At 36.9% G+C, this 27,208-nt stretch overlaps 17 protein-coding genes across 17 annotated transcripts; 3 read left to right on the top strand and 14 right to left on the bottom strand.

The window, feature by feature from the left end:
• Nucleotides 1–64: 64 nt before the first annotated feature.
• On the bottom strand, nt 65–1,108 carry C9374_013464 (uncharacterized protein; the record flags this gene model as incomplete). Its single annotated transcript, XM_044689343.1, has 1 exon — nt 65–1,108. The coding sequence occupies one exon, from the start codon at nt 1,106–1,108 to the stop codon at nt 65–67; it is 1,044 nt and encodes a 347-aa protein (XP_044553873.1).
• A 170-nt stretch (nt 1,109–1,278) lies between these two features.
• On the bottom strand, nt 1,279–1,617 carry C9374_013463 (uncharacterized protein; the record flags this gene model as incomplete). The annotated part of the gene is made up of 1 exon (XM_044689342.1): nt 1,279–1,617. One exon carries the CDS (start codon nt 1,615–1,617, stop codon nt 1,279–1,281), a length of 339 nt encoding a protein of 112 aa, XP_044553872.1.
• Nucleotides 1,618–1,696: 79 nt separating this feature from the next.
• C9374_013462 (uncharacterized protein) lies at nt 1,697–3,019 on the bottom strand (the record flags this gene model as incomplete). The annotated part of the gene is made up of 1 exon (XM_044689341.1): nt 1,697–3,019. The coding sequence occupies one exon, from the start codon at nt 3,017–3,019 to the stop codon at nt 1,697–1,699; it is 1,323 nt and encodes a 440-aa protein (XP_044553871.1).
• A 440-nt stretch (nt 3,020–3,459) lies between these two features.
• Nucleotides 3,460–4,156, top strand: C9374_013461 (uncharacterized protein; the record flags this gene model as incomplete). The annotated part of the gene is made up of 2 exons (XM_044689340.1): nt 3,460–3,501; nt 3,575–4,156. The coding sequence occupies 2 exons, from the start codon at nt 3,460–3,462 to the stop codon at nt 4,154–4,156; spliced, it is 624 nt and encodes a 207-aa protein (XP_044553870.1).
• Nucleotides 4,157–4,291: 135 nt separating this feature from the next.
• On the bottom strand, nt 4,292–5,038 carry C9374_013460 (uncharacterized protein; the record flags this gene model as incomplete). Its single annotated transcript, XM_044689339.1, has 1 exon — nt 4,292–5,038. One exon carries the CDS (start codon nt 5,036–5,038, stop codon nt 4,292–4,294), a length of 747 nt encoding a protein of 248 aa, XP_044553869.1.
• A 509-nt stretch (nt 5,039–5,547) lies between these two features.
• Nucleotides 5,548–5,817, bottom strand: C9374_013459 (uncharacterized protein; the record flags this gene model as incomplete). Its single annotated transcript, XM_044689338.1, has 1 exon — nt 5,548–5,817. One exon carries the CDS (start codon nt 5,815–5,817, stop codon nt 5,548–5,550), a length of 270 nt encoding a protein of 89 aa, XP_044553868.1.
• A 212-nt stretch (nt 5,818–6,029) lies between these two features.
• On the bottom strand, nt 6,030–7,526 carry C9374_013458 (uncharacterized protein; the record flags this gene model as incomplete). Its single annotated transcript, XM_044689337.1, has 1 exon — nt 6,030–7,526. One exon carries the CDS (start codon nt 7,524–7,526, stop codon nt 6,030–6,032), a length of 1,497 nt encoding a protein of 498 aa, XP_044553867.1.
• Nucleotides 7,527–7,982: 456 nt separating this feature from the next.
• On the bottom strand, nt 7,983–9,434 carry C9374_013457 (uncharacterized protein; the record flags this gene model as incomplete). Its single annotated transcript, XM_044689335.1, has 1 exon — nt 7,983–9,434. The coding sequence occupies one exon, from the start codon at nt 9,432–9,434 to the stop codon at nt 7,983–7,985; it is 1,452 nt and encodes a 483-aa protein (XP_044553866.1).
• A 371-nt stretch (nt 9,435–9,805) lies between these two features.
• On the bottom strand, nt 9,806–13,319 carry C9374_013456 (uncharacterized protein; the record flags this gene model as incomplete). The annotated part of the gene is made up of 4 exons (XM_044689334.1): nt 9,806–10,158; nt 10,219–12,064; nt 12,207–12,492; nt 12,907–13,319. 4 exons carry the CDS (start codon nt 13,317–13,319, stop codon nt 9,806–9,808), a joined length of 2,898 nt encoding a protein of 965 aa, XP_044553865.1.
• Nucleotides 13,320–13,356: 37 nt separating this feature from the next.
• On the bottom strand, nt 13,357–14,607 carry C9374_013455 (uncharacterized protein; the record flags this gene model as incomplete). The annotated part of the gene is made up of 1 exon (XM_044689333.1): nt 13,357–14,607. The coding sequence occupies one exon, from the start codon at nt 14,605–14,607 to the stop codon at nt 13,357–13,359; it is 1,251 nt and encodes a 416-aa protein (XP_044553864.1).
• A 106-nt stretch (nt 14,608–14,713) lies between these two features.
• Nucleotides 14,714–16,042, bottom strand: C9374_013454 (uncharacterized protein; the record flags this gene model as incomplete). Its single annotated transcript, XM_044689332.1, has 1 exon — nt 14,714–16,042. The coding sequence occupies one exon, from the start codon at nt 16,040–16,042 to the stop codon at nt 14,714–14,716; it is 1,329 nt and encodes a 442-aa protein (XP_044553863.1).
• A 430-nt stretch (nt 16,043–16,472) lies between these two features.
• C9374_013453 (uncharacterized protein) lies at nt 16,473–17,156 on the top strand (the record flags this gene model as incomplete). Its single annotated transcript, XM_044689331.1, has 1 exon — nt 16,473–17,156. One exon carries the CDS (start codon nt 16,473–16,475, stop codon nt 17,154–17,156), a length of 684 nt encoding a protein of 227 aa, XP_044553862.1.
• Nucleotides 17,157–17,309: 153 nt separating this feature from the next.
• C9374_013452 (uncharacterized protein) lies at nt 17,310–17,828 on the bottom strand (the record flags this gene model as incomplete). Its single annotated transcript, XM_044689330.1, has 1 exon — nt 17,310–17,828. One exon carries the CDS (start codon nt 17,826–17,828, stop codon nt 17,310–17,312), a length of 519 nt encoding a protein of 172 aa, XP_044553861.1.
• Nucleotides 17,829–18,090: 262 nt separating this feature from the next.
• C9374_013451 (uncharacterized protein) lies at nt 18,091–20,729 on the bottom strand (the record flags this gene model as incomplete). The annotated part of the gene is made up of 4 exons (XM_044689329.1): nt 18,091–18,914; nt 18,972–19,427; nt 19,520–19,916; nt 19,980–20,729. The coding sequence occupies 4 exons, from the start codon at nt 20,727–20,729 to the stop codon at nt 18,091–18,093; spliced, it is 2,427 nt and encodes an 808-aa protein (XP_044553860.1).
• A 296-nt stretch (nt 20,730–21,025) lies between these two features.
• Nucleotides 21,026–22,100, bottom strand: C9374_013450 (uncharacterized protein; the record flags this gene model as incomplete). The annotated part of the gene is made up of 2 exons (XM_044689328.1): nt 21,026–21,537; nt 21,656–22,100. 2 exons carry the CDS (start codon nt 22,098–22,100, stop codon nt 21,026–21,028), a joined length of 957 nt encoding a protein of 318 aa, XP_044553859.1.
• Nucleotides 22,101–22,711: 611 nt separating this feature from the next.
• On the top strand, nt 22,712–24,663 carry C9374_013449 (uncharacterized protein; the record flags this gene model as incomplete). Its single annotated transcript, XM_044689327.1, has 6 exons — nt 22,712–23,000; nt 23,098–23,845; nt 23,924–23,946; nt 23,999–24,298; nt 24,349–24,476; nt 24,529–24,663. 6 exons carry the CDS (start codon nt 22,712–22,714, stop codon nt 24,661–24,663), a joined length of 1,623 nt encoding a protein of 540 aa, XP_044553858.1.
• A 64-nt stretch (nt 24,664–24,727) lies between these two features.
• C9374_013448 (uncharacterized protein) lies at nt 24,728–26,935 on the bottom strand (the record flags this gene model as incomplete). Its single annotated transcript, XM_044689326.1, has 3 exons — nt 24,728–25,958; nt 26,039–26,529; nt 26,576–26,935. 3 exons carry the CDS (start codon nt 26,933–26,935, stop codon nt 24,728–24,730), a joined length of 2,082 nt encoding a protein of 693 aa, XP_044553857.1.
• Between the last annotated feature and the right edge of the window lie 273 nt (nt 26,936–27,208).

The following is a 27,208-nucleotide window of genomic DNA, read 5'->3' as shown; positions in this document are numbered from 1 at the left end:
TAATCATGGGTGTTTGCAACCTCATGTTGAACATTTGTGGTGCATTGAAAGCAACAATTCACGTCTAAAACAAGTACTTTTCAATATCATTCACACTAGTAATAGCTACTCCTTCAATGGCTACATTTCCAACACTTGCCATTGATGCATAACACTTGCTTATCATGGGCTCGAGCTTTTTCTGGGGACCAAACTCTATAAATTTAAGCTTTGTCGTTCCTTTGTGATTGGTCGTCACATGTTTAACAATGTTTTGAATGGACATGTTCCAAAGAACAGGGCTGTACACTTGATCGATTGAACTCAACACCATTTCTCCCAAGTTTTGGACGAACTTGGCATTGAGATTGCATACTATTGGACATGCAAGTTCTCTGTTTTTCAAATTGATTTGCTCATAAGCCAGCTTTAGGTCATTCGCTACAGGCTTTAAATATTTCGAATGAAATGGTAGATGCACATTAAGTGGCACCGTTCTCAATTTACATTTGTAATTTTCTTGCCATACTTGTATTTGTTTGTCAATATCAGCCACTCTACCACTCAGGACCACTTGTTGAGGAGTATTAATATTTGCCATATCACAACACAGAGCAAGTGCTTCAGAGCCAGTTGCACCATACTGCAAATAATTCTCAATGTCCTTCATGAGTTGTTCTGGCACATTAATAATGGCTTTCATTGCCATTTCCTTCTCTTGTTCCTTGGTAATATTTCTTTCCATGGATAAACCTCTTTCGTGGACAAGCCTTGTAGCCTCCTCTATTGTGAGGCCTTGCGCGGCAGTCATTGCAGTGAACTCTCCCAGTGAATGGCCCAACATACATAGAGTTTGTTCTTCCTGATGAAGATTCTTTTCGTTTTTCATCTTGTTGTATCTTTCAAACAGCATGTAGGACTGCATTAAGATTAATGGCTGAGCCAAACTTGTTGGAGGATTTTCAACGTTCTTTATATCCAAGTGTTGAAAGACTGGAAAATTAAATTCTTTAAAAGCATTCAATATTGTTGAATCATCCAAATTTTCCATGCTGTTTGGATGAAAGAAGATCTTTTTGCAAGCATCCGATTTCATCACGGGATGAATTTCATGAAAATCTTGAAACATTTTTGAGTGTTGAGAGCCTTGTCCGGTAAACATGTACACACAAAGTTGATGATGTTTGTTACGAAATAGAGCTCCATTGTTCTCGTTGAAATGATGACATAATATTGAGTGAATACTTGTCTTGTGATGAAGCAAAAATTGACGTTTGTCAAGCAATTTCATTTTTTTCTTTATTGTGTATGACTGCAGCTTGTTGAATCATGAATCCATTTCAAATAATCTTCATTTCCGTCAGTAATGTCCATGAAAATCACTTCAGGGACTGAATATTCGTGATTCTTTTTAACACATTCGATCACTTGATTTTGCAAATCTTTTTTCGTTTTGATGATTAGCAACGCTTCTTCGTCCGAGCAAATTTGCCCTTCCCACCAATACATGGACTTGACTTGCGGAACGATATTCACACAAGCTACTAGTTTTTGTGTCAATAGAGCTTTTGCAATACTTTCTGCCTTTCCGATTGGGGAGGTTACGTAAGCCACACAATACTTGGCGATCGACGACATTTTTTCTTCCTATCATAGCATCAACATGGCCATTTCCTTTCACTGCTAATGTTCATTAAGATTAAGATTACAACAAGGTTCATTGAATCGTGACATCCGCGAGTTGTGCATTGTTAGAGGTTTCCAACATTCGTGTAAAGAAATAACTGAGGGAAACACTTGACATGTCATCATAAGCAATGAAAGAATTGGGTCCTGTTCTATACTTCATTGGTCGTTTTCCAAACTCTTTTTCAAAATCAATACATAAATCATTAACCGATCCAGTAGAATCGTAAGCAGATCCCTTAAATACGATAAAGGATGATTTTTTAAATCTATAGCATAAATAATTCCGGTTGAGTTCAATATCCTGGATCTCAAGTTTAAAAGGATTAATGATTGGTTTCACAATTGCATCTGTCTCATCGGATACTGGTAATCCATATTTTCTTTCAATCTCAAAGGCTGCATATTGGTTAGTGGCTGGGAAAAAATCACTAATTCCATACAAATGATAAAATCCAAAAACAGATTTCAACAGTAAATTGTCCGAACCAGCAAAAGCTTGTGTTGAGCAAAATGCAAGATGATTGCAGCCAATCAAGGCATGATCCTTGAGACATTGACCATCATAGCATGAACCTCCAGTCCATACTCTATTATCTTGTGTGAGAATGCACACGTGGAAATTACCACACACTAGTTGTTTCACAGGACAATTTGTTGTGATGACCGTGTCGTTCCAGTTATGTTCAAAGCCCTCTCTGAGCCAATTTTGGCCGCTCATGTGAACATGAATATTGTTTATCACACACACGGAAAATGAGAAGGCACAGCCGACATGTGTGATCGTGTAATGACTCTCATTACCATTATGAATTTCTTTCGATGGATCAAAAACCATGAGTGGATAATTAGCATGCTTTCCCTCATCTCCAACAATCGGTGTCAAAAGAGATCTATCACAAAGTTGACGGTACTGATTAGTCCCTTGGCCGAAAAGAACTGTTTGGTTTCTCTCTGTGTCTTTTACAATGAATAATGCATGTTCTGTATAGGAAGCAAGTCCCATCACTTTCCTATTCACACCGTCAAACATGGGATACGTCTTCAATACGTGCTGTCTTACTTGCTTTGATTGTTGAATTCTTTGTAAAATAGTTTGATGATCATCGCTCTCAGGATCCACTAAAGAGTTAATATTTTCAATCACAAACAATCTGCCATCTTCATCAACAATCCGGATGTTGTTCGGATTGGCATCTACACATTTAATTTTGGTTATTTGGGGAATTTCCATCGTTTCTAATACTAGCTCTCTAAACAATTGATGAGATTCAGCTCCCAAGACCTCATGCAAAGCCTTCACAGGCAAAGAATCGGGATCCCGAGGAGGAAAGAAGGTGTAGTGTATTTTCATTTTTTTTTGTAAAATCTATTCAGAAAGTTCACTGTCCTTCATAGACTGTCATAACAAATTAAATCGATCATGATTTGACAACTATTCAATCTGGTTTGTCAGCATACGTTTTTTCGCTGTTGTTCATGTGTTGGTTAAGGTAAGGAAAAGTACGACATGCTATGTTTCAAGAATCTTATGACAAAAGTGGGTTCAGTGTTTTGAAAAGAAGCTTGACCGGGTCAACTACAGTTTTCGAACATGATTGGTGACCGAACTCTTTAGTGCGAGGACACGTGTTTGATTCCTCCTTATCATTACAACCATGTGAAACGCACGCATGATCTTGCGCAAGAATCAAAGTTTGTCCTCAATACTATCTCACTATTTGAACTGCAAAGTCACCCAATCAAAGAGTTACAAAATCAAAAAACAAAATTCAAATTCTTTCACAAACCAAGATGGTCTATGAAATTCGTTACTTTCCAAATCCTGGTAGAGCTGTAAGTTCAATGACAATATAAAATTTTCACCATTAAATTTCACATGTTTGTTTCAATCTGAACATGTATATAGGACGTTCTACTATTAATTGCAGAGACAGGAGGTGTACCCTACAAATTTGTTGGTGTGAATCGTGAAACTGAATGGCCCACTTTAAAACCATCCACTCGATACGGTCAATTACCTTCCCTCAAACTCAATGACAACTTTACACTGTATCAAACAGTTGCCATTGCACGTTTCTTGGCAAACGAAGGTGGTTTATATCCTTCTGACGAATTCCAAGCTCTTCAAACTGAGGAATACATCAATGCCCTTGAAGACGTATTGAACCAATTGATTCGCGTTCTTTTCTTCACAGCAGAGGATAAAAAAGAAGAAGCCACCAAAATATTCATTGAGGGAACTTTGAAAAATGTTTTTGGAGCTTTGAACTCTGCATTGGAAAAGAATGGAGGATATTTGACTGGAACATTGAGTTGGGCTGATTTGGACCTGTATGAAATTGCTGCTCTCGTGGAAGGAAGAACTAAAATTGATGTCGTGTCCTTGTGTCCTCAATTACCAAAATTGAGAGAAAATATTTGGAGCAATGAGAGAGCAAAAGCATTCTTGGAAAGTGAAAGAAATTTAAAGAATAAGAAGCAACAATAAATTCATAATGAGAGCTCTCTCTTCCGAGTTCACAAAATCTACTAATACCAATTTGACACTTGTCGACTTGCAAAAATATCTTTACACAATGTACATGTCCAAAATCGAATGAATTTATAAGACTTATAAGATCGACTACAGAATGACACAACATTGTGGAGACAAATGAGACGACGATGGAAACGGCGTTCCAAAAAACTGAACCTTCCAACAATGATTTCTACTTTCTCGTGTCACCCATAGTGTCTCTTCTTCTTCGAATCGATTGGAGTTGCTTGAACTATAATTCTGCTGAGCCGAACGAGTAGCAGCAGAAGCACCTTCCATTTGCTTCACTTGATAAATATAATTAAAAACATAAATCACTTCCAACTCGCTCACAATAAATTCTCGTCGGAATTCAAAATCGACCAAATCATTGTATTTTCCTCGATTCGTACTTTTCATCAATCTCGGAATAAAAACGCTCACGTAATCCATTCGAGTGATTTGTTTATCATATTTTTGTTGTAATTCAGAAATTCCTTTATCGACTTCTGAATTCGACAATAAATTTCCAAATTGTTTCCAATCTCGTCGTTTGCAACATTCATTGAGAGCAAGAGCACATTGAAAGGATTCTAAATGTTCGGTTTCGGAGAGTATAGGTCGTGGTGGTGGGTTTGTTGAAGTTGTTATAGAGGTGGTGGTGGTGGTTGTGGCATTAGAAGAAGACGGCAGTAATAAATGATAGGAAATGTTTGAAAACGTTTGTTGTTGTTTGGAATAAAGACAAGACGATGATGGTTGAAAAGAATGTCTACCACCTCCGAATGATTCAGGAGAAATGCTGATGGTATTATTACTTGAAGTAATGGGAATACTCGATATATCGTAATACATATTGTTGTTGAATGAGTTGTTAAAATTTGGTGGTGGGCTTGTGTTTATGGTAGAATTTGTTGGATGGTTTTGTGGTCAAAAAAGAGGAGGTTGTGAGGAAATATGTACAAGAAAGTCTCGGAATGGATGAAGGAACAGAAAGGAAAGTATGGAGTCACCGAGGAGAGTGCTCTCTCTGCAAAATGGAGACCTGTTGGGAAGAGAAGGAGAATGCTCAAAGAAGGGTATGATGTTTTTTTCTGGTTTGATTTTGAGAGAATCTTGACCCGAGTCATTCATTTGACACGTGATGTTTGTAAACACAGCACGGCGAAAGAAACAACAACCTGATAAATTTGTACTCCTTCACTTTAAATCAAACATTTGCTCTTAAAAGTACTTTGATTACTCATCTTTTAAGCATAGACAGTTCGTTAAAATGAAAGTATACATTCTTTATTGACTCGTCTTTATGAAAAAGAACACAGTAATCTTTTTCTTGATGCAATTGGTTTGATTCAATCTTTGAATTACAAAGCATCGGACAAAGTCTTTCCTTCATCAACTGAAAGTACAGACAATTCACCCTTAGTATTTTCATGAATTTTAGCATGAATGTACACATTCTTTCCCACTTGAATCTTGTACTTGTGGTTGATGCCTGATACCACTTGAGTGGTATGCTGAACGGGTTTGAATTCGGGATAGCCCTTGTTTACAAAGTTCTCAACCAATTTTTCAAGAGTTTGAGTCTTGATAGTTTCGTCCATTTGGCGATGGTTGTGTTCTCCTGCGCTCATTTTGGTGTATAGTTACAATAAATATAAGTTTGTTTGAATTCTTTTGTTGTTGAAAATCCAATGCCGCTTCGATTCATGCTTTTTAACATCTTTTCAATCTGCTAGAAAGAACAAAAAAAGGTCATGTCACCATGCAAGCCAAAATTTTGCATACATCAACAACAAATGATTGATGCTGATTGGACAATGAATGATAAATTAAATGATTTTAGTTAGTTTGAGTAAGCATACTTTTGAAGAAGTCCCTCTACAGTATTGTCGAACCAATCTCTTCCGTACTGCAAATCAGGACAACCTGAAAGGAACATGAAAATCAGAGGAACCATGGAAAGAGTCAAAGTAGCATTCAATGCAAACTTGAGCAGTGGGTTTCTCTTGCGCATTTCTCTATTGGTGACAAAGAAGAAAACTATAAACCATGGAATAATAATCATGAAAAATAGGACCCAATTCACCCAAATGTGATGTGGGAATGGAATGAGGTAATAGCCTTCACTGAATTTAAAGTAAACTAAAATTTCTGTGAAAATAATGCCAATAGCAATCCATGTGTTGGCTCCAATCCTCTTTGTATTTGGATCACTAATGTATTGATAATATTCCCTAATGGCTGGCATTCCTAGACAGAACCAAATGAGCAAACGATAGATATTCAACTTGTTTGGAGGAGGAACCCATAACACATACTTTAAAAAGAAAGCATTAAGGTCAACAATATTCATGGCCAATACAATGGCACAAAAATATAAAAAGTGTTTGGCATCGTCGAATATGTGCCAATCATAGGAGGTCCAGTTGAATGGAGTAAATTGTTGGAAAATTCGTTTGATTTTCTTTGGAGTTGTGTCCATCTTTGTAACGCCAATCCACAATGGATATTTTCGCATTTTCAAATAGTCACAAATCCACAAGCCAATAATAATACCAATATTATTGCAAATCAAAACGTCAATGATAATATGATCCCACCAACACTCCTTAAAGTTTGGTAACCAATGTTGGAATGTAATTTCCATAATCTCAAAAAAGAGTGACAAGCACCAACAAAGCTTCATGTCACGAAAGAGTAGAGCTTTGGCAATATATCCCAATACGTGGGCAAGAATGAATTCATCATAAATGGTATCATAAACATTCTTGAAATACGAAACAGGATTATTAGGGGTGTAAACATCGCAATTATTTGCGTAATCTCTTTCTGGCAAAGGAACACCCAACGATGGATCTAGATACTTCATGAATTGCCTAGCATCTTCCTTGGTTTGGAACATTAAAAAGACAAGGAATAGCAAATATACAAGACCAATTCCTGTGATGAATCTCCATATTCCAGGATGAGGCCTCATCAAAATACCATCTCGCAATTGTACCACACAATAGACAAGAAACAATCCAATCATGGCCATAATTCCTCGCTTTACATTTTGTTCTGTTGTTACAGCATCATGCCGGATGAAAGAATAATAAAACAATACAGCAAAGGATGCCACCAGTATGGTGATGGTATGAGGCTTATTCAAGGCATCAATAAATTCATCTTTCGGTGTTCTACATTCGGACTGTTGTTGTTTTGCTGAATCTGCTTCTGAAGGAGAAGTATTACTAGATGACGACGATGAAGATAATTGTTGTGTATTGATGGGAGGAACAATTAATTGTTTGTTTTTCCTATTCCTCAAATCTTGTTGTGGTACTGATGGAGAGGACATAATATGCTTGTATCTATAGATGAAGGAAAGGCCTGTTGTTTGCAGCAGTATATGTACAAAACTGGGTTACTCGTGATAATAATTGTTGGAACTCAAATTGCCAATGATGATGATGTTGTGTCCAGCTGAAACAACTTCCGAATGCGCTTTTCTATAAAATAGCTCTCTAGATGTAAAACTCTCCTCCGAACACACACGCTTTTACAATGTCCTGAGATGAGTAACAAGGAAGATGATGATGATGACGAAAGAAAAAGGCGAGGTTATGGCAATATACTGATGACAAACTTTTTTCTTTGGTACGGAAATTTTAATTCGTTTGAACGTTAAAAAACCTTCAAATGTGAATATTCACAAAATTAGAAATTGGATGCTCTCTCACTGCAGCAGGAACATCAAGTTAGAAGCATGTCGATCTCTCGAGTTCTCAATTCATCATACAGAGCGTGCTGTTGATCAACAGACCAATTTAGAACCATGGAGGTGTTTCAACGAAACAAGTTCATGATCCTCTACCGAATTGTCTTTGGCTTTCAAAATTTGTAAATGTTTGAGACGTTTGCTTTGTATCATGAGACTGAGACCTTGAATTCCAATATCGTTTCGTTTAAGGCTTAAAAAGGTCAGGTTTTTAAGGAAACGACCTTTAGAAATGTATTTGGCTCCAGTGTTGGTAATACCATTGTTGTTTAGCCGAAGTCTCTTTAGATGGGAGAACGCTTGACATTTGGCAATTAATTTGACGCCTTCATCAGCAATGTTGCTATTGTCAAATCGCAGACTTGTCAAATGACATTTCGTGTAATGGATTGAAAAAATCAGAGCCTTAATACAATCGTGTCCATACATACTCCAATAGATATTCAATTTGAGGAGTCTGGGAAGAATTTTCAATGCAAGTAAATGGGCCACTTGTTCCGAATTGAAGCCATAAACGTCCAATGTTTTTAAATGTTCAAATTGTTCAATCTTTTGAACGCTTTCAGAATCGATTGTAACTCCATCGAGTGATAATTTCCATAAATTGTTAAATGTCTCTCTGGGGTTGAGAAACACTGCATTTAACCCTTCCGAGTTCATGTCATTATAATCAAGGTAGAGCTTTTTCAAGCGAGTGAAATTCTTACTCGTTGCAAGTGGTTGTACATCTTCATTGGAAAGAGAATTGTGAAAGATATTGAGAGATTCTAAATTCTTGAGAAATGAACTACTCGAAATGGATTCAACGCCTCGTTTTCCAATGTAACAGTTATGTAAATTCAATTCGATGAGCTGTTGTAAATGTTGGCATTCACACAACAGTTTGGTTCCCATTGGTCCAATATCACAATTACCTCCCAAATTGAGATGTGTTAAATTCTTTAAATGTTCATTCATGGAAATTGCCCTCGCAACATCAACGCCAATGCTATTTTGTGCAAGCGAGAGAGTTTTTAGGTGTTTTACAGCATGTACACTCGTTCCTAGAGAGTTTGCAATCTCGTCATTCAAATGATTCATGGATAAATCGAGATAGGTTAAACTCTGTAACGTTTGACTGGTGAATATCAATTTAGCTCCATTATTTCCTATTGAATTGGATTTCAAATCTAAATATTGAAGATGGAGAAAGTGTTCGCTTGCTGTGATGAATTGAATATCTTTGCAATTATTGTTGCAGAGTAATAATTTCCGTAACTTTTTAATATTTGGAGAACAAGTTATGAATTGAATTTGAGAACATGTTAGATTGGTTCGGGAGAAATCAAGCTCGACCACTTGTTTCATTCGTTCATGGTTTGTAAAGTTGAAGATTCCTTGCTTGTTGTTCACTGTTGTTGCCGTTGATAATGATGATGACAAGTGTGGCAAGTGAAGAGGTGTTGGCTGTTGATTCAAGAACTCTGTGGATGGTGTCAATCGTGGCATGACGCTGCAGGTTGAGAGAGAAGAGCGATGAATTTTGAGCGACAAGTCAACATGTTGCACCGCATGCTGAAAACGTGTTGAGACTCTTTCGCAACATGTTAGTATTTGTTTCGAGTCGAGAAAACTCATAATGTGCGAGAGTATTTCGATGGGGAGCAATTCAAACTGTCGAAGACGAAGGGCACGAAGATTGGATTGCCCCATTTTTTGCTTGAAGCTGCAATTATGTCGTTTTAAAATGACAAGTTTAGAGAGAGACAAAATGTGTGATGATGGAGGAACTACTTGGAAAAGAATATTTCGCCATTTTTGTGGTTCTCGTTGAATGAAATTGAAAATATTTTTGAATTACTACTTTGTGATATTTATGTTTAAATATGTTGGATCAATTCTACAATTTCATAGGAGGTTATTCGTTCGTGGCCATTGAATTGCAACATTCTCAAAACTAAATCAATGAGCTGATCGCTGTATTCGACAGGTTGATGTTTTTTGATTTGACTTCTAATTTGTTGCATGACTTTTTCTTCTGACCCATACTTGATGAGTAATCCATTGATCATTGTGACATTGTCGTGAGTCATCATTTGATAACATGTGATACCAAATGCGTAAATATCTGCTGCAGTAAATAGTGCCGTGTCTTCAAGCTCTTCTGAAATGTCCAATAATTCAGGAGGCAAATATTGCAAGGAACCAGCTTGTTGAAGGTCATTATCAGAGTCTGTGAGCATGCAGTATGATTTTCAACTCATGATGATAAACACACCAACTTGTTACTTACCTGTCGATTTCGACAAACGAAAACCAATGAGACATGGAACAATAATGTCACTTTCTGGGTCCCATTCTTTAAGGAGAATATTATGTGGTTTGATATTGCGGTGAACAAGCTTGTTATCAGAAAGATAACAAAGAGCTGAAGCAATTTGAAAGATAAACTTTTTCAGTACTGTCTCAGATATGGTACACCTCTGTTTGATCAATATATCCATGGTTCCTTTTTCGTAATAGTCCATTTCAATGCACAGTGTGCTCTTATCGGTTAAGGCGTTATTATGTGTTGGGTCAGATTTACATTTGAGAATGCAAACTTCGGTCACTCGGATGATATTTTCATTCCTCAATTTCATGAGATTCATTGCAGTTTTGATGGATCTATTCAGTTCTTTGGTACTGAAAAAATCAATTAATTTAACAGCAATATATACTGGGGAGGTTTCTTTAGGCTTAATTCTTTTCTTGGCCTTGTAGACATAACCATTACTTCCTCTTCCAATGAGTGTCATTTTAGAATATCTTTCTTTAAGAACCATTTCTAATGACTTGGGTTCTTCCTTATCAAAGTCTTTTGATCTATCTTCATCTCCTGCATAATTAACCTCAACAGAATCAATTGCTTCAGTAGTATCGTTGTTGCTTTGTTCCATTTCTACTGCTGGAGGTGTTGGACTACTGTATTTCAAAATGGGTGGCACTGTATTAACCATTGCATTGTTTGTTGAATGAGCTTCTGGATAAATTGGAACGTAAGTAAATGTTTGTACAACTTGTTCATGATTTGGAGGAGAAGTTGGAGGAATATAATTTGGATTATAGGAAGAATTGAATGAAATATTTGGGTTGTACGTAGAATTCATTGCAAAATTCGGAATCACATTCGAATTTGGTTGTTGCTGCTGTTGAACATAAGAAGGAGGTGAAATATTAGGCCCTCCATAGCTTGGAACGTGTGATTGATATGGCGGAGGAGGCTGCTGTTGTTGAATGGAATATGGAGGTGGAGCTGTAGAAGTGTCTGTCATCACTGGTTGAAAATTCACCTTGTTGTTAACTACTCCTGTAACATTGGTGCTATAAGGTGGTAAAGCCATGCCATGCTGTTGATGTGATGATGGGCTCAGGTTGGAAGTGTTTGGTGAGGCCACCTGAGTTGATACTGGTGAACCAATCATATTTGGAGAGTTGTAAGGGATGCTATTCATGACTTCAGAATACGATGGAGGAGAGTCTTTTTTAAGAGTAGGAACCACTTGTGACAGGTCAAACCCAGCATTTCTAGCTTTTTCTTCACACGTCATACCAAAACCATCTTTTGAATAAATATTAGCTCCATATTGTACAAGAGTACGAATAGCATCAAAACATTTCAGCTGAATTGCTACTTGAAGCGGAGTTAATTTTGTCTCCAATACCATTAAATCAATGGTTGCTCCATGTTGAATGAGCCATTCAATGGCTGCTGTGTTATTATATTTGGCAGCATCATAAAGTGGAGTCTCTCTTATAAAATTTAAACAATCAATGATGAGAATATTACTCTTGTAATTCTTCTTCAATAGATATTCAGCTCTTTTAAAATCATGATTCTTTAGAGCTCTATTAAATTTTTCTACTTGAGCAACAATGACATCATTCACAATGGTTGCAATGTTAGAATTCTGAAGTGTCACTGTTTTTGGATTTGCACCCTTTCTGATAAGATATCGGGCAAAATCGACATGGTTTCGTTCCAATGCATAATTCAATAAACTTCTACCATAAACTTGGCCATTCACATTGGCACCTCTTCTCACAAGAAATTTCATCATTTTCATATTTGCAAGCTCAATACAAATCCCAAGAGCCGTCTATTATGATCATTCAAAAAGTACATTTAATACAATAATAAATAGATAAAGAAAATCACATCTACTTACATTCTGTAGTGGGCAACAATAGTCAAAATATTAAATTATTAATTTTTGAAAATCAATGTAAACAATCACTTACTCCACTCAAATCATGGCTATTGGCATCAACTCTTCCACTCATGATCATACTCTCGACCATTTCATTATTTCCATTTCGTATATATTGAAAAAACTCAGTTAACATGTTATGGTTTGGAGTACTTGTTGGGTGGATCTGATCCTCATGTGGTTGTTGATGAGCATCATGTTTAGACTCGTGATGATGTTGATTTTCAGAAGAAGGGGACGTTGCTACAATTCCTTCTATCAAATTGTTATTATTGTTTTCCTCTCGTTCCGATTTGGAAGAGAGCCCTCCAAATATTCTGACCATTATTAATAGAGATTTGTTGTTATTCAATACACTAAATTGAACAAATGAGCAGAAGCACCAATTCACTCACTGATCGTCTTTCAACCTTCTCCGATGACACTTGGATGATGGTAGCCTCTTATTTTATTATCGGTGTTACGGGTATTTTTGTTTTGAGAAAAGAATTTCAATCTCTCGTTCATAAGGTTTTGGTGTGTGAACTTTTTAAAACCTCCAAGGGGCGTGTCACCTTAAAAACAACTACGAACTTCACACGTTGATGAAGGTTCCAAACGGTCTAGAAGATAAAAACACCAAGCAGAGGTGACGTTTGCTGTAGGGCTTGCCAATGATGGTCATGAAAAGTGTCACTGCACACAGAATATGAATGCAACAGAGCCACCACCCAAAACATAGGAACCACAACCTATTGGCACACTTGATTAATGTACTTGTCTTGTCTCGTGAAAATAATAATTGAATTAATTTTGGATCGTAATATCTTTGAAAGAAAAATCGTGGAATATGAGTGTCTGTGGATGAGGAAGAAAATTCGGAAAGAGAGAAGGGAAATTGCATGAATTTGAAAATTCGATAAATTTGCAACCCGAATGGAAGAAATGGAATGGATAGAAATAGAAACCAAAATAAACTCACAAAACCATAGATCAGTGTCGGTATCCAACCCAACCCTAAAGTTAACCAAATTAATTTCTTTCTTTTTAAATAATTATTAGTATCCGTGTTGTCAATCCAATTCTCGGAAGTGTAATCTGTTGTTTTTTGTGAGATAGTGTCATGTATTGTTGATTGACGTGCATGTTTTGGTTGTTGAGCCATTTTTTATTTTGGGATTTTCATCTGTGAAATTTTGCAACTATTGATTTAATTGGAGCTGAGGATTCTTTGCTTTGAAACTTTGTAAGGTATTTCTAAGCAACATGGTGATGGTCATGGGTCCTACACCTCCAGGAACTTTAGTTGCTGCCGAGGCTCGTTGTTTAAGAGTGTCATCAAATTTAACATCACCAACCATCTTATATCCACGCTCACTAGTGGGATCTTCCATGGGTGATTGACCAACGTCGATAACTATAGCACCAGGTTTGATCCATTCGGGTTGAATCATTTCTGCACATCCAGTAGAGACAATTAATAAATCTGCCTTTTTTACCTTTTCTGGAATATCTTGTGATTTGATGTGAGCCATTTGAACAGTTGTTTGTAAATGGTTAAGGAGTAAGAGTGCAGTAGGAATTCCAACAATATTACTCGTTCCAATAACTAATGCATCAATGCCTTGCAAGTTTCTATTAAGTTTGAATGCAGTTCTTCGGATTAATTCGAGCACTCCTAAACTTGTACAAGGAACAAAATTAACTCCATCGACCAATAGTCGATCTTTCATGGACAGTTTTCCCATCGAATATGATGTGAGTCCATCAACATCTTTTGATATGCAGATATTTTCTAAAATTGTTTCTTCGTTCAAATGTGAAGGCAATGGTAATTGAATTAAAATTCCGTGAACTCGTGGGTCTTGATTAAGATTATGCACTGTTCGAATCAGCTCTTCTTCGGTTACATCTTCTGGAAAATGCAATTTAAAACTGTTGATTCCAACATCCATACAAGCTTGCTCTTTCATGTCAACATAACTCTTGGAGTCTTTTCTGTTGCCGGCCATAACAACAGCCAATCCTGGTTTCAAAATTTCTTTTGACTGGCCATGTACTCGTTTTTGAATTTCGACCAGCTCCTCAATTTCTCTTTTAATTTCCTCTCTCAATTCTGCTGCAATTTCAGCTCCATTAATTAAAATAAATTTCTTTTTCGAATTCACATCGTCAGGATTATTATAAAATTCTTCTTGTAGCCCTCTTTCACTGTAAACGATATTACGAGGTGGATCAATTGTGTTATTCAAATAGTTTGAATTTTCCAAGTGAGCAAATCCCGAAAATGTGTTTGAACGATTTTTAGCTTCGGTCTGATGATAAAAATTACGCATAGAATTATTTAATCCACTGATCCTGCTTCCATTATTTCCAAACAAGTAGTTGTACAAAAAGATTGGAGTTGTCAAAGAAATTCGGCTCTCTCTGAGAATACAAATTCGTTTTATCATTTTTTTATGTGGTTATTCTGCAAAGACGCAAGTGAGCGGACTTTAGATAAAGAAACATGAAAAATAGTGGCAGAAAGCAAGACTTTGAGGTCATGAACCATAAATTTTAATAAATAGGACGTGAAGCAATTCTCATTGTGGAAGTATCTGTACAGACTGAATAGAATTTTCCATTCATTGCTGTAACAATCTTGCATGAAGAATTAGCAACGTTGGATTGTTTGGTAGTGATCATCTTTCCACTTGCCATGTCCATTACCATATAACCATGATCCGTAGCAAGGAGGAAATGACCTTCAATATTGGTTGCTGAAATTGGTAAATCGAGCGCCCGAAATTTTTTCAAATGCCATTGGACAGAAAAGTTTGGTTTCTGTGGATTTGTTGCATCCCATGAGAGGCCAATAACATTCCTTTCACCAATGCCTCCAGTATACTCGGAACAAACGAGAACTGAATATGTGACAAATGGATTGTTAGGAGCTTGATAATTCATTGAATTGGAGCATCGTAGAAGTGGACCAAGTTCTGGTTCAGCTGCAACTGGTAACCTCGTTGAAATTCCACTCACAACATTGACAGAAAAAATTCTATCAGCCAAAACACTATTATCATTGACAACCACCAAAAGATTTCCATTTCCTAAATAAGAAACGCTCTTAACTGAGTAATCCACAGGAAATTGATATCTCAATAAAGTAAAACTCAAAGGATCCATACGAAAAACAATATTCTGAGCAGCATAATACAACAATTTTCTACCCTTCTCTTCAGTGGTTATCAAATTTGAGGCTTGGCCATATGTGAATCCTGTTGCGTATGTCCATTTTAAGGTCATGTCAAGATTGTAAGCATTCAAAGCTTCTACATTGTACACAAAAAGTGTATTATCGACAATGGTAAGTCCGTCCACTTGAACGCCATTTGGAATTGAATAGTAATTGGAGTAACCCATATGACCAGCTGTCAAGTTATAAGTGAATACAAAGTTCAATCCAACTTGTTGTCTTGAAAGAGCAAAGTAATACACTCCTTGCGGGCTCATTACAGCATGTGAGATGGAGCTAGAGCGAAATGCTGGTCTAGAAGTGTCAAAATTCAATTTTGTTAAAGTGCCAGTTGTCAAATCAACACTACACAACACAAAATCGTCTAATTGTGGAAACTTTTCGCCGTCATATAAGGCATAATTTGTGATCAATACATTTCGAGAGGCATCCACCAACACCAAATTTCGGTCAAAATAAATGTTAGGAGTTCCTTGAATGCTGACATTGAAATCTGGAAATGGTTGAAAAACATTAACTCGGTTGGTTTGGAATTCATCATGATTTCCTTGTAGCCAATAATTGGTTTTTATATCCATTGGCTTGGCTGTCACTTGCATGACAATGGATACCAAAATAACAACAAACACAGTTATCAATTCTTTCATTATTTCTCACTTTGATTGTCCAAGCAGTTCGCCTGAGGTTTAGAGTCTGTTGGAATTCAAACTCCGTGGAGGAAAAAACTCCTGTTGCGGAGGTATTGCATGCAAGTTCCCTTAAATAATGTGGCATTCCAATAAATGTTCTCGGTTGTTCGTTGAGCTAATGGTTGTATCGCAATACGTAAACACGTCGATAATATTATTGATCAAACCTATTGTGCGCAATCATTTTCTGATCAAGGATTCTTTGTTAATAAATTCGAATTCGCCGAGCTTCAAATTGATTGTTTCAACACCACACTGGCGCTCTAATCTTTTCATAACCACCACGTGTCGGCAGTTTCGAAGGAGATTTACCAAAAGATTTCATTGCGCGATTTAAAATGGCGCCATTCAGCAACGGACAATAGTAAAATTCAAACGTTAAAAAAAAATGATTGCAAAAAATTTGAATCAAGTGTTCGTGTTTCAACCACACCTCCTCCACTTCCACCACCATCAGCATTACTACCACACGTCGAGTCTCATTCGGAAAGCATCAGGCATGCTCCTGCAATATCCTTCATTATTGCCATCTAAATTCTCGTCGTCCATGAAATTTCTTGAGAATGGTCATCATCCCTCATCCCTCATTCATGTGATGGACATTCTACAACTCTCGAGCTCTCTATTCAAACACAATCCATTCCATTCAGCAGCTACCCTCTTTCAAAAACAATACTTTTCATTGAGCTCGAATTCCATGCTCGATGCATTCCATGAATCAAAAATTTCAATCCGCAATCCAAAGAAGCAACTACAATGGAAATTCATACTCATGCTATGTGCTTTTCCTGGATTGATTTATGTATTGTATTCTGGCATGAAAATGATGAATATTTGGAAATACAACAACATGACGAGTGTGTCAGGATCATTCATGGAACACTCTGTACAGAAACAACATTGGAATGATCATTCTACTTTGACGTCGCAGCAGCATCATCATGAATTATCTTTGGCGTCAGAAGACGAAAATTATTCTATCGTGAAAGGACTGCTTTATGATGTATTGAAATTTCCAGTGACATGCTGTTTAGTGGGCTTAAATATTTTCATCCTATTGATCTTTCGATAGTGAATTCAATAATGAAACACTTCATTCTCTCAATAACATTGAAAGAATTGTGACTCATTTACTCGATGAGGTGTCAGTTGTCAAACACATCAAATGCATGAACGAAATTTATTTACTCTCAGCTGAGACGCGTGTTACTTGTCGACCTCAATATTACTCATCATCTCCATTTGATGAAGGCCTTAAATGATGCAGTGTATTTACTCCCAACAACCCACTGCTTCTACGGTGATCTACTGACGATAAATGTTTCATTGTAGTCAACGATACCTTTCCAAGTCTATTTTGTTTTCGCATTTGAATCAATTCATCAGCAGAACATGAATATTTCGATTGAGCACTATTTGGTTTTTGAGAAGAGGGAGGAGGAGTGACGAGAACCACTCGATCCGAATTTGAATCGACCTGTTGATCAAAGATGGATCCTCTCCTCTTCTTTTCCTTCTTATCTTCAATTAATTCCTTAGTAAGATTGAGTTGAGCCTCCAAATCTTGAGTGGATTTCGAAGGCTGTTCTCGTAATTGGTCGACTTTTTGGCATAACTCTTCATGACTCTGAGCGTGTCGTTGTTGTACGGAGTAACGTCGTCCTTGATGATGTGCGAAAGCCTTTGAGATCAATTGAGACTGATCTCCCAAAGACGTCGACGATGAATAGGTTCTTGACTCCATGTTCAAAGATATGAATGGTGCAGAGTGAGTGTACAGTTTTTTTTAATTGGTTGTTTGGAACTGTCAGGCAAGTGCCACTTTTAAATTTACAGTGATTGGACAGTTGGAGGTCTTTTCGACCATAGTCCATCACTCCAAATCAAAAGAGCGAACCGTTCATTAATGAATTGTACTATTAAACGGTTACAACCAACAGCAATAAATTATCAGCTTTTATAGATTTTCGAGGAAACGAACAGAAATTATATTGGCCATGGTTCACCTAATAAGGAATTGGAGATACTAAGGCAAGTTTTGCTCCATAATTCACATTACCAACAAGATAATAATTTTGAGGATTACTTTCATCAGCTTCTGCGAGTTGAAGAGGCCACTCACCAGAATCAGAAGCAACCAATTGAACTTCCACCATTTCACTGATCCAATGATAATGATTTCCAGTAGCATCATACATTACTTTGGTGACTTCCTTCTTGTCAAAGAGATCCATTTGAATGGCAATTCCAATTTTCTTTCTCACAATTTGGAATATTTGTTCCACAAGATATTCAAATTTGGATAATTGAATAGTTACGGATGGATGAGTATACAAAAATTTCAATGTTGGAATTCTTGGTCCTGCACATCCAATCCAAACCAACGGTTTTCCATTCTTTTTCACAACTGATAAATTATCTGGAACACACATTAAATTATCGACGTGAATGGTCTTTTCTCGAGTGGCCAAATCAATTCGTGAGATACGAAAACGATCCGTTTCAGCAACATAAATCGAGTGATTGTACAAAACCATTCCATTAGCAAAGTGTAAATCGGTGGCAATCATTTCAGATTGTTTGGTTTGCATGTGATATTTGAAAAGTCCTCCATTGGCACCTCCGTCCAAAATTTCTAAAATGTGTTTGTTTCTTGAAAATTTAGTGGAAGTCATGGAGACATAAATGTAAGGTTCTGAAATGATGAGAGCGTTGGCAAATGGAATTTCAAGAACTCTTTCAACAACAATGTCAGAAGCTAATGCACCATTGTCAAGTTCAATTTTCTGATGTTTTTGAGAACTAATTTTGAGTAAACCAAACACAGCGTCTATGTATCAAATCATCAGAGATCAACATGTATGATCATGTATATATTGCTACATACCTGTCACGTATAAAATTCCTTTACGATCAAATTTTGCTTGCAATGGTCGACCACATTCCTTTTCCAATTGCGCGTCACGAGGCTTACCAACATGTTGAGGATTTGAACATTTTTCTGGAGTTGGTATGTTGTGACCTTTCCACATGAAAGAATAAGCTACAATTTCAGGAGTTCCATAATTAAATTCAACTTGATGATCACTCGAAGTGTTTCTTCGTGCCAACACCTTCACTCTTCGAATACTTCCATCATACAATCCGCTATAAATGTAACCATTTCGAACAGTGAGTGATTCAGGTGAGTAGAAATTTCCATTTTTGTAAATAGCATCTACATTTTCTGATTTTTGAACGTAATAAATAGGTGCAGAAAGTTGTTCAAATGTTTTTGCTTGTGGTTCCAACCAATACCGAGTGTCCACTCCAGTAGGAAGATAATATAAAAGTCCAGCAATAACTGATAAAAAAAAGCAAACATATAAAAGGAATGTGAAACAAATACCGAGTGGAGCACTTCTTGTTTCTTCTTTGGATCTCTCCAATGATTACGATCAACCTTATCTTTAGGTCCAATTTTGTGTGTTAAAGCTCCAAATGGTTGCATGGATAAGGTGACTGAATCTCCTTCCCTTAATTGAGTACCATTTTCAATTCCAGCCATATTGGGAATGGTTCCAGAACCTACAAGCTCTCCGGGATAAATAGTTTCAGAAGATGACATGTACGCAATGGTCTCTCCCATAGAATAGAAAGGTGGTTCTCCTATGGACTTGCCACTTGTGTTTAAAGAGAATTTTTTGCTTTCCACAACTTTCTTTCCATTAATTAATACCTTTCCTTGCAATCCTTGGTTACTCAATTCTTTCATTTCGTCTGGTGTCACTACAACACTTCCCATACCAGTTCCAAAAGATTTGCACTTGTTTGGGCCGAATCTGTCCTTCGTCTGTGTGAAAAGTCGTGTTTAGTTTTCAAGCTCAGTAACATAACAAAATAGATGAGTACTTACCATCTCATTAAATTGGTTACTTCGATCAGAAAAGTCATTTAGCAACACATATCCTCCAATAGCATTTTCAGCCTCTTCACATGTTGCGTTCCTAATCTCTTTCGTTACAATGGCTCCAATTTCCAATTCATAGTCCAAATATTTAGTGTAAAATGGATATGAAATTTCAGAGCCATTTCCATAAAATGTCATTGCATTTCCGACATAAAACAAAGGATGATCAAAGAATGATTTAGATGGTGTGAACATGGGAAAGGTGGTTCTTGGAAATATGTTTTCAAATGGGAAAATAATTCCATAATAAGCAAGTGGAAGAGAAATCTTGGCAATTCCTCTTGCTGCTTTGATGTTGTGGCTCAACCACAAGGAAGCATCTCTGAACGTTTTAGGAGTAAAAGGTAAACTTTCTGAATAGTAGTAGTAACTATTTTGTTTCGTATTCTTATTATCTTCCATATTGGTTGAAGATTCGGAAAATTCAAATGCTTGGATCAAGACTTGTTTTTCATCTTCGGATTTCATTTGACTACTCGTTAGATGTGAATCCAACTCGGAACAATTTAATAATAATTTTCTAACAGCTTCTCCATTGCTCTTTTCATTATAGAAATTGAGAAATGACACGAGATCATTGCCGATCGTGCCAACAGCTCTTGATAACAGGTCCAACTGGTTCTCTTGACTGTTCAACCATGGCAATGAAGACTTGTTGTTGATGAGATATTGAATGAGGGAGCAAGAACAAGCCATTGATCGAGTTTGGCATGGTACAAGCACACAAAATGTTTCTTGTTGTTATTATTCACAACAAGCTTGACTCGAACCATTTTTTTAGTGTTTGAAATTCCACAGAGCAGAACAATGAAAAACCTCCGTAGCCAATTTTCTGCGGACGCAACATTTTTACAACAGCTATGTTGCAAGTGAAAATATCCTTGTGTACGTAGAGTTGGGTTACCAAGAAAACAAAAATGGAAGGTATGAATATTGAAGGGCAGGTTATGTATTTTGAAAGTTGCAATGAACAAGCTTCAAATGCAGACTAATTAGTCTGTACCATCTTGAACGGTTGTGGTTTCCTTTGCTTCTTTGATATCCTTAATGGAAATGGTCGAGTCAAAAGATTTCATAACTTCTACAGAAAAATCAAATTCAGCAGTTCCGTGGAATTCTTTCAAAAGTCGTCCCTCATCGAAAAAGTGATGGAGAGCATCTCTTAATTTTTTGTTGTCTTTTGTGAATACGTGATATCTTTCCACTGTTTGTTTGGCTAAAAATTGTGATACAAATTTCCAAATTAAATTAATTGACATGGTGACATTCAAAACAAAAGCCAAAGATAATCGCTCACAATAATAAACACCTAAATCCAGGAATGTATCTTTCATCTGTTTCACAAGACTGAGGCTAACATCGGCTCCGGTGACGTCGAGAATCCATGTGATTTGATAGACATTCTTGGGCATTCTTTTTGTGAGATGTTCTGTGAAATAAACAAACGACAAATATTTGAGATGAATGTTTTCTTTGGTCATGGGTGTTTTGTCTTTCTTCATATCTATCATAGTGTCAATATTCGGATGACCACAATAATTGGCATGGTGTAAACAATTGTGGTCACATTGTGTGTTATGTAATCCTGTCACACTCACAATAATTTGAAGTATGAAACATACCAATATACACAACAGGTCTATTCCACTTATCAAAACCATAGTGATACATGAATGAACTCTTTCCAACCTCCCCCAAATCTTCAATCGTTAAATTTTGAGGTTTAATCTTTGCTCTCCATTCACAAGTCTTCTTCAAACCATCCTCTGCATCTTTCATCTTATCCCATCCATATCCTGTCAGATATCTGTAATACAAAAACAAGCCTTCAGAGGTCATGAACGTTTGTTCATCTGGTCCGAGGTTTGGAATCCAAGCCTCACACTTCTTCTTCAATTCCTGAACCAATTCCAATTGTTTGGGTGTACATAATTCTTCAACCGATGGGGCATGAAAGTTCTCGTTGGGTTCACCGAAAATCTTGTGAATTTCATCGTGGTTGGTGCTACTGGTTGAGCCTCTAGCTCCTACAGCGGCAGTGAAGGTGGTTGCAAGTTGAGTGGCCATGACGATTGTACGAAGAGTATTTGATGTTACTTTGATGTTAATGAGATTGAACGTTTGTGATGATTCGTTGAGAGTCTCTCCCTGTTATGATTCGTGCGCGTGTTGGTGAGCGGAGTAGTGCAAAATTGTTGTTGAAATATTTCTCTAGGTATGAGCAAGGATATGATGATTATGGTCGCCTGGTTGTTGTTCAATAGCTGTTCTTCTCGGGACAACAAAACAGATTACAACAATTACAAAATCGGAGGTGGGATCTTCAAAGCCTTCTGTAACCAACGGTGGTGTTTTTTTTGAAGTGTTGATTTAAAAAAACTGAAACGTGATGTGAGACGATTTCAATTGGGGTAGTAGCCAAATTAAAAAGAGAAGCGCTCTTACTTGCAAAATAACCAGAGCCAAAGCCAGACCCTTTCCTTGCAGCTAACCAGTCTGGAATTGTAATACTGTGTCAACAGTGGAAAGATTTTAGGTTTTTTTTGGGAGGGAAGAAATGACACCGTTACAAATTCCAACAACTACTGAATTTTAATCTTCCCTCAATTTGTGAGCCGTTGACGGCTCAATTTCTATTGTTTTCAAATTTTTTCAATCAAAAAATTCCTGGTTATCCAATGCCTCGAATCACCAAATTCAAGAAACCCAAGCTCAACCACTCACGCTACTCTGAATTCCAAGACAACACAACAACAGAGGATGACCAACAAACCATTGCCTCCGCTGCCGTTCAAATTTATCCCAAACATGTCGATCTCATTGTTTCTCAAGTAGTTAAAAAATATGAATGGAAACACAAACTGCAATATTGGCAAGAGAAGTGGGAATCGGAGTGTACAAGTCAAGGAATTTCAAAAGCGAGCGTGGATGTTGCTTTTGAAATTTTGAATGATATCGTTCATCAAGGTTTGGATTTTATATTTGCTTTTTCCTGTAATCGTAACAATTATTACACTGTAATTCATGAATTATTTTAAATATTGAAATAATCATTGAAATTTAGGAAGAGGAGGAAAACCTTGTTGTGGGCATTGCGCAGCTGATCCTCAACCCATCCCCAATAACAACAAGGAGGATGAGGATGATGATGAGACTTTTTTCCTCTCCGATGAAGAAAGAGAAGAAGAAGATTTGAAAGTGAACACTGAGAAGAAACGTTCCTACTTGTACGACTCGTCTGATGATGAGGATAAACCAAAATATGATGACTATGCACGATTTTGTGAATGTCCATGTGCGCAATGTGCCAATAGGAAGCCAAATGAATTTAAGGGCTCTCATAAAAAAAAGGATAACCTTATTCCATTGGAGTTGAAAGAGAGACTCAAGTCTCAAATAGCTGCTTTGGAAAACGTTCCAGATGAAATGAAAGATTGGCATCCAGGTTCCAATCGTCAGGTATTGGATTTGATTCATCCTTCACTGTACTGTTTTGTTGAAAATGTTAGTGTTAGTGACAAGAAAATGAAACCTATGAAACACTCAACATGGGGACAGGAACATTATTCAAATCGATGTCAATGGCTGCCTGCAGAATTCGAAATTGATGCGAAGAAAAACCAAGTGAAGAGAATTGCATCATACATTAATAATTTGGATGAAGTAACACACAAAGATTTATATCAAACCATTCAGGAAATATTCTCCAAGTTTCTTCCAATGTTGAAAGCCTATGTGACTTTCAAAGATAGACTTCAAGTGATTGTTAAGGCTGCAAATATCATTGTCACACCTGACAAACCATATTATAGGCAAGTTGTTCTGATTTAAGTATAGTGACTAAGTAACACCAATATTAATAACATCGACATGAATTATAAAAAAAATAGTGGAGGAACTTTTCACACTGAAGGTAGGTGAAGAGAATTGAAATAATTAATGCGTTCTTTACAACTTTCTTGTAGGAATGGATTATGAGCACATTGCTGCGACATGTATCTATTATTACCACTCAGAGAATGTTAAAGATAGTTACTTGGAATTTAGAAAGAGTGTTTCTCCGTATTATAGTGACGATGAGGAATTTGATTCCAAGGATTGTTATAATTCATATGGCATTCACAAGGGAGATTTACAATTTTACAACATGGGAGCCATTGAAACCAAAGAAGACAGATGTATTGTGTTCCCTAATAGTCACCAACACAGAGTAAGGCATTTCTTTCCCAAAGATCCGTCTCTTCCTGCGATTCGTAAAATTTTAGGTACGTTATTTCACATTATTGCTCACTTCCACCTTACTTCGTTGATTTAGTTTTCTTTGTGGTGGACCCAGATCATCCAATTATCTCAACCCAAAACGTTGACATTCAACGAATGGATTTCCTTATGAACAAGTATTTCGTTCTCAACAAAATTTTGCCCTTCCACATTGTACACAAGGTAAGTCTACTTTTGCCTTAAAGACTATATTCTTTATCTACAACACGATTAGATTATCAAGTTCTTCCCATTTTTTACAAAATCTATGGCATTGAAATACCGTGAAGATTTAATGAACCAACGCAAGTTTTACCTCAATGAGCAAAACGAAGAAATTGAAAGAGAGTTCTCTCTTTGCGAGCATTAGGCGAAACAATTCACTAAATGTAAAAAGGTAAAAGGATTCTCATTTTCTTGTATGAGATGTATGGTTATTCAAATAAAGATGAGGGTCCACTAAACATAGTTTGGATATCCTCTTCACTCAGAAAAGGATCAAAATCGTTTGAATCACGTTCTTCGCTTGTTGGCAAGCTACTTCCCAACTCCATAGATGATCCTAGCAAGCTCATAAAACTCTCTCCTGCAAATTCGTGAAGTGGGTGCTCTGGTAAGGTGTTTGAGGAGCTGGAAGAGTTGTTGTTCACAGATTGTGGTCTTTGAGAATTTGCGGCATCCGTGAGCATTTCATCAGTGACCTTTGGGTTGAAAAAAGGAATGTCCGTGTTTGTTGCTTGTGACGTTGAATCAAAGCTGTTTAACAAACCCATAATTTTCTTTCTCTCAATTATTTCTGTCATTTCTTGTATTAGCACCGAGTAACATAGAAATACCTTCTTGTATCGTTTTGCCAAAACGGTCAAAGCTCGCAAATCTTTGGCTAAAATTTCATAATAATCAATCATACCCATCGTTGGAGGCTTTCCATTGACTATGGACGGTATGAGGCCCATTTGAGGGTTTTCTCGTTCTCCATTCTCTATTGTTTTCACAATATGAAGATGGACTTTAGAAGCAAAGACTACATGTGTAATTATTGGTGGTGGTAACATGACAAATATCTCAGATTCCGTTCCTATAGTAATCTTCAATGCACTTTCTTCAATAATTTCCTTTCCTCTGTTCACTTTGCTTAAGACAGCAATTTTAAATCCATTGAATGCAAATAAATGAGCAAGTAGAAGCAGTTTGGCATATTTCTCACCAGGAAGAACTTTTGAAAGAAGTACATTGATCAGAGTTTCCATAATTTTCATAATCATTGCATAATTGTAAACAGTGACATCCTGCTGAAGCAAAGAGGCCCATTCATACGGCACCTTAATTCCAGCAATTTTCTCAAAATATGTTGGAAGGTGTTTTAATAGATAATCTATTCCATTATCCATCACGCTCCAAATATTAACGATCGATCTTACTTTTTTCAAATTTTGTTGATATGGCGTAAATTTTTGTTCTTCCTCCTTAGAAAGTTCATCAAAGTAAAAGTTCACACAATTGCAGTAAAATCGAGCCGTCTTGCTTTTTCCACATCCTGTTTCATGAACAGCTAGATATGCATATGCGCAAGCTGTATAAAAGTTCGAATGTTCGTCGAATATTGTCGAAAGGGCAGTACGGGCCTTTTGAGCTGTCTCTTCTGCGAGGTCCTTGAGCCCTAGTCTAGTGTTGCAAAGTTTTAGAGAATGAACATACATTGCCACCATATTCTTAACAGCCACTCAATGGTTGTTATCACTTACCTCTGTTCACAATTTGCCTTGATGGCTAAATACATGGCATGTACTTCCTTAAGGTTAGGAATATCTGCTAATTCAGTGTTATTTGTTTCATCAATGTATGCTAAATAATTTTCAAACTCGGATCTTTCAATCACAGGCACATTTGAGCTAAAAGCATTAAAATATAGATCAAGTACTTTTCTCTTATCAATATGTTGTGGTATATTTAAGGAGCTACTCGTGTAATATGGTGTGTTATTCTCTGTGTGTGACATGCTATTTGTAAGCCCGGATTTGTGTGAAGCTAAATGACTGCTTGTAGACCTAGTGTCAAAAACGAAAGGTTGCTGGCGTAAAGTGCCATGATGTTCTGTCATGTTGTTGTGGTGACCACTTGGTGAAACATCATGGATATCACTACTTTGTACATCCTTTGCAACTCTTCCCTTCTTTTTTGGAGTTTTATATTCACACACGATTCCTCGCGAAATACATTTGGAGCAAGCAGGGTACTAGGCAAAAAACGAAATTTTAACTACATTGCAAACAATGACATACCTTTTTGTCACACCGTTTGTGAAGACGCCTGCACTGCACACATGATATAGGATGAAAACCAGAAATCTCGGGATCAGTAGATTCGGAAGGCAGTGATGATGTTTGCTGTGGTGGTTGATGTTGCAATTGGTGGTTTGGAATCTCTCCCGATGATGAAGAGGAAGAAGAAGAGGAAGAGGATGATGAGGCTGTATCCCGCGAGGATATCCGTGCCGATGGAAATAATTGATTCTGATAGAATTGATTGGGCAGACCTGCTGTTCCGCCTCTGACATTAATAATCCCTCTAGTATCAAAGTAAAACAGTGGTTGTAGCTGAGAAGAAAGATGTGGTGATTCTCCACTACTACTATTCGGCATGCCGATTTGATTTGTGGAGGTTGAGTGCGGGTTGATGCCAGTAGAATTGTTCGGGAGCATTTTCTTTTGAAAGGACAGAAGAAAATAAAAAGCGCCATTTATTCAAGCAATCCAATTGCGCACATACCTTTAAAATCGTTAGATTGAGGAACGAGAAATTAAGGTCTTCTATAAGCAGCGTATTACTTACTGATTCATTGCATAAAACAGAAGGTCTAACCTAACACTTTTTTGAATTGCACTCGCTTTTGAAAGTATCTTTTCAAAAAGGAT

The sequence above is a fragment of the Naegleria lovaniensis genome, assembly GCF_003324165.1.
Source record: "Naegleria lovaniensis strain ATCC 30569 chromosome Unknown tig006, whole genome shotgun sequence".
Taxonomy (NCBI): domain Eukaryota; phylum Heterolobosea; class Eutetramitea; order Acrasida; family Naegleriidae; genus Naegleria; species Naegleria lovaniensis.
The sequence above is the reverse complement of the archived record's forward strand: the minus strand, read 5'-3'. Positions and strand labels throughout refer to the sequence as shown.